We start from the raw sequence: 9,498 nt of genomic DNA, 5'->3' as shown, positions 1-9,498 counted from the left end.
ACCTATTCATTTGTAGTCACGTGTGGTGTTCAATGCAGCACAAAGCAAACAAACATAACTACCAACCAAAAAGCATTCAATGAGCTTCCTTCTATGCACAATTAAAAGCATTCTCTCAACCTCGAAAATCCAAAACTACCAACCTAAAAGTTTTCTCTCAATCTCAGAATTCTAAAAAACACACCTTTTAATCCACCTCTTCTAACCAGCAAGCTCCACTCCAATGCCTCTTCTCCAAGCTCGAGTGCCTCCTTCCTCAATTTGCCCAAACTTCTAGCCTCTCAATCGCCCAACTTCGTCCAAATTTGAAAGCCCCAAATTCAACCAAATTCAAATTAGAAACATCTCCAAATTCAACCTCAAATCACCCAGATAAGAAGATTCTCCATCCCACTATCTACTTCAATCATAAACTCGACTCATTATCAATAGATACTTGCAAAATATATGTGGTGCATGAACCCTAATTTGATGTGTTTGAATGGTGAAACCGTGAAAGAGACGAGGGTGAATATTGAAAGAGACGAATTGATTTTGACGTCTGGAGCTTGAACCCGAATTGATTTTACCACGTTGTAAAAAGTTGTCTAGTGGAAAAAATTTTGGGCCTTTTAATTGAATAGGTAGCTTTAAAAAAAGATTAAAATTTTGTTGAGAAATTAATTTATCGTCAAAATATCATGACAAATTAAGATGTTGAGACTGGAGTGTGGCTCAAAGAGTCATTGGTATTTTGGTGATAATTGAAATTGAGGGGTAAAATTGTTATTTGAATATTTTGGATGAAAAAGTTAACTAATTATGAGGATGAATGATTTTTACAATAAAACCTGAATAATTTTAAATAATTATCAATATTAAAAATAATTTCTCGTAATAGTTGTGTGAAACAACCCCAAGTTTTTTTTCACATAGTGAAATAATAGTGACCCGGTGAAGGATCCGGAAATCGAAAGCCCTACCGTTTTTGTTAAACGGGGTAGTGCTTGAATTCAACGACTGGTAGACACTGTGTTTGCTTCTTCTTTGGCCACACTCCGCATCCACAGAGCCGCACCAGATCGAACTCGTCGTTGGTTTCTGATAACGTCTACGTCAAAGAATCTACTCAGTTGATTAGCGATGGGAACGCTAGGAAGAGCCATATACAGCGTAGGGTTCTGGATTCGTAAGTCCGGCCAAGCCCTAGATCGTCTCGGATCGGGCCTCCAGGGAGGCTACCGTGTGGAAGAACAACGTAATCAGCTTCCTTCCTTTTTCCATTTATTCTTCGCCTCTGTTCATTTGTTTGATTTTCCCTTTCGCTGCTCACATTTTGCTATTGAATTTGCTATCGGATTTGCGCACACGTGACATCTTGCGCTGGTCAATTGTCGATGGATTTGATACTCCATGTCTTAGTTAGAGCTGCAGCTTAGAAATCCGAAGCTTTGGACTCCAAATTGACACATAGATTGTTAGTATTTCTTCTATATACATTGTTCTAGTCAAAGATAGGAAATTGGCATCAGTAAGCCAATGTTGAATCTGAACCCGATATGTTGATTGAGAAGAATGTACCATGGCAATTAAAAGTGTTGGTGACTAGCTAGTAAGAGAACAAGCTCAATGAATTACATCAACTAGTTTCTTTGCACAAAACTGGCTTATGAAACGTGTAAGGATCAAACACCCACATAACATTATACTTTCTACTTGTTTCGTGGTCCATCTCATCTCATAATCAAATTACCCCTTCATTGTGACCCTCACTGTGAGATAATGGCTATGAACATTTGGCAATCAGGCAATTCTTTCCAGTAAGTTCTCTTGTAATTTTCCTTTTCAGTTTCCAGGCATCGGACTCTTATGAACATATTTGATAAGTCCCCAGTAGTAGACAAGGATGCCTTTGTAGCTCCTAGTGCTTCAGTCATCGGGGATGTTCAATTGGGTGCAAAATCATCAATCTGGTATGGCTGTGTCTTGAGAGGTATGGTATTTTATATATCATACTTTTTGTACTTTCAGTAGAATACATCAGACCAACTCAATCCAAGTTATATGATAATGACTGAACTAAGATTATAGCCTCAATATTAATATCTATCTCATCAGCTTACTTGTCATTAGTTTTTTGCATATTCACCTAATGTACAGCTTCTCCAACTTCATATATCTACATTTTCCCCAGTTTTCATATTTCTGACTGTCCTTCCAAACTTTTCCATATAGGTGATGTGAATAGCATCAGTGTTGGAGCAGGAACTAATATCCAGGATAACTCCCTTGTGCACGTTGCAAAGTCCAACTTAGGTGGCAAGGTGCTGCCAACTATTATTGGTGACAATGTTACTGTAGGTGTGTAATACCGAAGACTCCATGCTAACAATTCTACTTAAAACTCATATTAATCAAAGATTTTTTACTTACAAAATTGAACATGCAGGTCACAGTGCTGTTATACATGGATGCACTATTGAAGACGAGGCATTTGTTGGGATGGGAGCAATTTTGCTTGACGGAGTTGTTGTGGAGAAACATGCCATGGTAGCTGCTGGAGCCCTTGTGAAACAAGATACCAGAATTCCTTCCGGAGAGGTTGGTTTATTTATTTCCTTGCAAAAAATACTATTCTCCCTATTTTTTTCCTGCCATAATAAAATCTGAAACTTGTGCGTAAACTTAATTTAATTAGTCCTTATATACCCCCTCTGTTTAGTTATACATCTCCTTTTGGTACTTAGGCAAGTATTAAAAGCATATTCATCTTTTTGATCACCCTATCACATTATCATCCCAACTGTTTAATAGGCTGAATTTATTCTATAAACATCCATAAGAGAGTAATTACTAAACCTCTAAAGATCATGACAGGATATTCTCTCAGTCTTGAGATCAGCTCATGAAGATCATAACCTGTTTGAATATATTTTTCCAGGTATGGGGAGGAAACCCAGCAAAGTTCATGAGGAAGCTCACCGATGAAGAGATAGCATTCATCTCTCAATCAGCATCAAACTACACAAACCTTGCTCAGGTTCATGCATCTGAAAATGCCAAACCAGCTGATGAGATTGAGTTTGAGAAGGCACTACGCAAGAAATTTGCAAAGAAGGATGAAGATTATGATTCCATGATTGGTATTGTGCGTGAGACTCCCCCAGAATTGATTCTACCTGACAATATTCTTCCCAAGCAAACGCAGCCCAACGCTCTTCAAAAGTGAACTCCTGTCTGTTTTTAAAGAATGTTGATTAACTATAAAAAAACTGGGTCAAGAGAGAACCGAAATGTCATTCAAATAAAGCTTGGGCATGTTCTTATTTTCATTTCCATATGTGCAACATCTGACAGAGACAAAAGTCAGAGAGCTTTGTAGCCATGTTTTTTTGCTTGGAGTGGTGTATTCGAAGATATCTATTTTGCTGATTCTTCAATTGTATGATGATCCATGGATCCCATGGCCTGCTACATTTGCAGGTTTTAGTGCATTCATGTCGAGCAGTCTTGTAATTTCTTGCTGTGGCAGTTGTTCTGATTATTTATGATAGGTATTGCTATATATCGCACAACACCTTTGCTAATCGTCGTAGCGTATTTTGTCATGAAGTTCCTCATGCAACTTTGTGATGAAGCACTTCATACTGCTTCGTACCCACAACTTCTTTTTCCCAAAACCCTTGTATTCTCTTCTTGCACCCAGGTTTTAGTGCATTCATGTCGAGCAGTCTTGTAATTTCTTGTACTGGCAGTTGTTCTGATTATTTATTATTGGTATTGGTATATATGGCACAACACTTTTTGTTAATTTTCGCAGTTTGTTTTGTCACGAAGTTCCTCATACAACTTCATAACCGAGCTTTTCATTCTGCTTCGTATCCACAACTTTTTTTTCTCCCCAAACCCTCATATTCTCTTCTTGCACCCAGCTTCGTCACGAATCTGTATAGGGAGTTTCATGACGAAGTTTATAACTACGTAGTTTTATAGCTAAGAAGTTTCATAAAATACGTAGTTGTATAGGGAGTTTCGTGACGAAGTTGTATAGAGAGTTTTGTGACGAAGCTCTATATTTTCCTGTAAAAGCCGAATTTTCTTCTCCAATCCACGTATTCTGTTTTCGCATCCATATTCATGACGAAGTTCTATAGGGAGCTTTGTGACAAAGCTACCTACACGGCTTTGTCATAAAGCTGTGTGCGATGGATAGTAAAAACTCGTAGCGACATATAGCTGCCCCGTTATCATTATTCGGTGGTTTCACTTCTTTACCGTCTCTTGTTTGGTTTTTGGATAGACATGGAAGAATAATAACAAATAGGTATTCAAAGCACTTTTTACATGGTTCACACAAGGAAAATGATCATGTGAGAACGCAACTTAAAATGCGAATGGATAATGAATATGAATTGTCTGTTTAAACAACTCTCACTAACGAGTGTGCATCGCCAACTAAAGTAGTGTGCATTGGTCCCCGAAGAGCTAGTGTGCACTGTTGGACGTATAACTGTGCATCGGAAAACTTATGTACACTCACAAATAGATCTGTGCACAGTTTATAAAATCTTCATTAGCTCTCAACCACAGAGTGTGCATAAATTGACAAGCAAACTATGCACACTTAAGACAAAACTGATGCACGTTCACAAGGAAATCTGTGCACAGTTAACAATCAATGCAAAACTTATGCGCACTCATGACAAAAATATGCACAATCAAGGCAAACCTATGCACACTCAAGGTAAAGTACTGATGCCCACATATAATAAAACTTACGCACACTCATGACAAAACTTATGCATACTCACAAACAAATTTGATGCACACTCAAAAACAAAGATGATGCACACTAATGCATACTCAAGGCAAAACTAATGAACACTTATAATCACATCAATGCACACTCACTCATCGCAAACCAATACACACTCATTTTCAAATATATATTTTAGTAAGGCAACTTAGTGAATGAACGAATAATAAGAAAATAATGCACACTTAAGGTAGATGCAATGCACAATTGAACTCCAAATAATGCACACTCGCTCATCGCGAACCAATGTACACTAATTCAATTGACGAGACACACTCGCTAGCCGAAGCTGTTTAAATGGACGACCAGATTCATTATTCATTCTCATTTAAACCTCATTCTCACCTGATTCAAAGCCTTCATATAATGATCCTTAAACTTAAATATAGGGATAAAACTAAAAAATTAGCTTAAAATATCAAAATTTTAGGTCTTCTAAATAAGTTGAGTCTACAATAACTGAGTCTTATATTTGAGAACTCACTAAATTTATTCCTAAATAGATGGCCCACCATATTTTACATATAAAATAGAAATAAGAGAAAGTATTTTATTTCGAAAATTATTTGATATATTAAAATATATTTTAAATATGATATAGGGAGATTTTAGTAGTCTTAGTTTTCAAATAAGATATAGGTGATGGATTCACGATATATATTAAGCATCACGTTCAACTAAGGACTATTCTCGGTAAGATGAGATTAACTAAGATTAGATCGATTGCGATCATGATAAAGTGGGCCCCTTATCCGCACGATCCTTGCGCTTAGCATGATCGCGATGGAAGATCGAGACATGACCTCTCGTTCGGTCCAATCAATGATTAACACCAAAAGGAAACAAAGAAAGTCGTGCAATAGGGATATTCGACACGTGTCTCGAGTAGCTCACAAGCACACACCTCCCCTATTTCCTATATATAGGTCTGCTGGTCCATTGTAAAAAGGGGACACAACATTATGGTGTGAAAAATTATAGAGAGAAATAACACGAGTGTTTAACTTAAATCTGTGTGTATGTTTGAGTTTAATTTCAAACGCAATTAATAGGATAACTCTTAAATTATACGAATGAGATAGGGAGACATTAAGGAGTAAATTCTTTAGGAGTCATGTAAAAACATTTAGGAGTAAATTTTTTGTCATTATTTTTCTTTTGATCAGTTCACCACAGAATAATTGCATACAAGCTATGAAGTGGTGGTTTTTTCGGATGATTGAAGTTGATTATACTATTATATTTTTTACTCTTCCACTCAATATTCAAGCCAATTTCTGATCCCTTAATTAAAAACAATGTATATGAGGTTTGTTTTAGTGTTTTTAATTTTGGGAATAACTTAGAAAATTATAAAATAAAAAAATTAATAAACTTATTATTATTTTTAAATTTGGATCTCTCTTCTATAAAATGATCACTCTAATAATTTTCACCCATATTAATATGATGAAATTATTTTTTGATCTTTTAGTTGCAAATTTAAACTTAATATATCTAATAATAGTGATTAAATCTTAAATCTTATTAAATGAATAAGATAATTATAGCCAGTCCAATGATCCAACGTTTCTACATAGGATATGATCATTACTATAATCGAACAAGATCTATCTATTAGATAATAAAGTTTACTCATCTGTTTAAGTCAACTTTTATTTTGACTAATGTAAAAGATTTGTTTTTCGTTTGCGAGGTTCAAACAAATTTCTAAACTTATATATTTATTTTGAGCATAACATTGTTATTTTTATAAAGTTATATTATAACTTCATTCTTTTTGGCAGTCAGAGAGTCATTTAATAACCCATCGAGGTTTGTAATGTAACACCCCGTCTTTGTAATCCAAATAAGGATTAGATTGCTAATCATGTCAACGAGAGTTCTTCATTTATCATGTTTAAGTGATGACAAAGAACTAAGATCTGTGCTGACATGGAATAGCGCTTTCAAGGTTGCGGGTCTTACATCTAAAAAGTAAATAATGATATCAATTTTTGAAAATATAAATTTTAAATCTAGGAAAATATTAAATCATATTTTACTAAACCGTTGAATCTTTAATTTCTTATGGACTAATATAAACTTGTTGGCATTTGAAATTAAGAAGTATGTAATAAATTATGTTGTTATTTTTTGGCCAAATGGTAATTTTTTAATAAATGCAGACGCATACAAACTAGTGTGCATACAACCTCCGTATCATAGCCCTACCACGTCTACCAATGGTACTCAGTTTCTGTACCATACGGAATCTAAAAACCGAGACGATCTCACTAGAAAGTGCATCAACAATCCTATTATTAAAAATAACATCATTCCTAAGCCTCCAAGTAAAATAAAACCAAACCCATGAATGTAAGTAGCCTGCCAAAATAGATAGAGTTATGCCTCCTACTACACGCACTAAACCAATTCCACCACCCCTGTAAGGAATCAAACGAGATGGAAACTCCTGGCCAACGCATAACCCTCGTCAGAATGGACGATACAACTGCACAATCGAACCATATGTGCCACAATGACTCCGATAAACTATCACAAAGAACACAACGTTTGTCCTGAACCGCACTCCAACGGGCCATGTTGACCTTAGTTGGCAACCGGTTCAAAGTAGCAAGCCAACAAATAAAAGCACATTTCTTCGGGCGGATACCATGCCAAATAACCTCACAGGAGGATGAATAAATCGATAGAAAATAGATACGTCCAACCGACGCCCCACCGTACCGAATCTGTCCACTCTTGGAGCAGCCCCGTGAAAGACCTGGCGTACACAATCCTTTGCCCGAACAACACTTCTCCATAGGCAAGAGGACGAAGGTTATGACGCTGCCAACCACATTTCACCCCCTTTCAACAGATTCTGACTAGCCCAAACCGTCCACATACTGATCCTGCCCACAATCAAGTCAAACCCAAGACGAAATAAAAGAGACTTGTTCGAAGAAAGGATATCTTTAAACCCCCAGTCCACCCCCATCAAGATCCCTACAGATTTTCTTCCAAGCAACCAAAGCCCTCTTGTTGCCAACATCACATGTCCATAGAATGGATCTGCACATAGCCTCAATACACCTTATGATTCTCTTAGGGAACACAATAACCAGCATCCAGAACCCCATAGTACTCTGTAAGACAACTTTAATAATTTGGGCTCTGCCTGGGTAAGAAAGATGACTGGCTTGTCTACTCATATAACACTCTAAATCTTATTCAAGATGGGCTGAAAATTTCCACGTTTAAGTTTTCTAGAATGAAGTGGAATCCCAAGATACCGTACCGGGAGGCAGCCCATTTGAAATCCCATAAACTCTTCTATCTCGGTTCGCCTAGTAGCAGAAACACCCCCAAAGAACATACAAGTCTTGGCCGGGTTAGCAATAAGATCCGACTCATTGGCAAAAGTATACAATTCCTCCTTGATGATTCTGAGTGTAGAAGTAATTGGCTTGCGAAAAGTAGAAGATCATCCACGAACGCAAGAGTCAAAAGGCCCAACTGCTTACACCTAGGGTGAAAGAAATCCTTTCCGACTACTAGCACGTTCCATACGCCGAGAAAACATCTCCATAACAAGGACAAATAAGTATGGCTAAAGTGGATCTCCCTGTCTCAGACCCCATCCACCCTTGAAGAATCCTTCAACCTCCTCATTAATGATAATAGAATAGGAAGGGGAGGTCACACACTCCATGGTCCACCCGATCATCTACACCACAAAGTTGAAGTACTCCAGAGTACTCCAAAGGAACTCCCAACTAACACAATCATACGCCTTCTGCAAGTCAATCTGAATCAGACATCTCAGGGAGGTAATGGAGGCATCATATCCTTTAACAAGATCCTGGGCAACAACTAGACTATCAGTAATCCTTTGGTTAGGGATAAATGCGCTCTGATTGATAGAAACAATATCATCAAGTACAGATCAAACTCGAGCAACCGGGATTTTCGACAACACTTTGAACATAGTATTACAACATGCAATCGTGCACGAACCTAGCCTATACTCTTAGGGGTATTTGTCATTTGCATGCTCTGTGTGATGCTAAATGATAAATGCTTAGTTAGGCCCTCTCTAGGATTGCACTATTGCTTGCTAAAACTTGATCCATTTGCATGCTATTCATATTCAAGCCCTTATATATATGCACGATGATCGCTTCTTAACCTCATAATCAAGCCCCCCAGATATGATTTGTGCTTATAGGCCAGTCCCTTAGCCTTGATCGTAATGTTACGTTCCCTATGACCATATAAGCCACAACTGGGAATATTCATTGAGATGACAAAAAGCCTACCCATATATGCTTAGCACTTCTTGTTTTTAAAAGAGCTTTTATGTCCCTTTGTGTGTGTGAGTTTATTATGGGCTTAAGCGAGTTGAATTATCCTACTAAGAATGGGAACTGAGACACAGTACGTCCTAGTATGGGGACCGAGTAAGTAGAAGAGATCACAAACGCAGCGTTGGAACTACATATCCTTGGGGACCGAGTACCACATATTAGAGTGAAGTGCAGATAACTTCAGGAACTGAGTATAGGGACCGATAGAATCTTAGGGACCGAGCGTCTCAACAGTCGACTATCTTCTAGGCACTCATTACTCGCCAGCCTACCAACGGTCACTTGCATCTGCGATAAACGAGGCGCCGTTCCAGATCTGAATTAAGGCCGTTGTGATTCGACCGTTTGACC

The 9,498-nt window shown here is 37.5% G+C and overlaps 1 protein-coding gene across 1 annotated transcript; it reads left to right on the top strand.

The window, feature by feature from the left end:
• The first annotated feature begins 1,122 nt into the window (after positions 1–1,122).
• On the top strand, positions 1,123–3,208 carry LOC141250285 (uncharacterized). Its single transcript, XM_073669921.1, has 5 exons — positions 1,123–1,237; positions 1,829–1,972; positions 2,215–2,340; positions 2,429–2,580; positions 2,921–3,208. Exons 1-5 carry the CDS (start codon positions 1,123–1,125, stop codon positions 3,206–3,208), a joined length of 825 nt encoding a protein of 274 aa, XP_073526022.1.
• Positions 3,209–9,498: the final 6,290 nt, after the last annotated feature.

This window comes from Phyllobates terribilis, unplaced genomic scaffold, assembly GCF_046119375.1.
Source record: "Phyllobates terribilis strain yellow unplaced genomic scaffold, ASM4611937v1 Scaffold_5539__1_contigs__length_50921, whole genome shotgun sequence".
Lineage (NCBI taxonomy): Eukaryota > Metazoa > Chordata > Amphibia > Anura > Dendrobatidae > Phyllobates > Phyllobates terribilis.
Note: the sequence above shows the minus strand (reverse complement) of the source record. Positions and strands in the feature narration are given on the sequence as shown.

Bases quoted from the DNA above. Each gene is read 5' to 3' on its own strand.
- LOC141250285 (XM_073669921.1), top strand. From the start codon at position 1,123: ATGGGAACGCTAGGAAGAGCCATATACAGCGTAGGGTTCTGGATTCGT. The intron at 1,973-2,214 runs GTATGGTATTTT...TTTTCCATATAG, and splicing joins GTATGGCTGTGTCTTGAGAG to GTGATGTGAATAGCATCAGT. The intron at 2,341-2,428 runs GTGTGTAATACC...TTGAACATGCAG, and splicing joins TGGTGACAATGTTACTGTAG to GTCACAGTGCTGTTATACAT.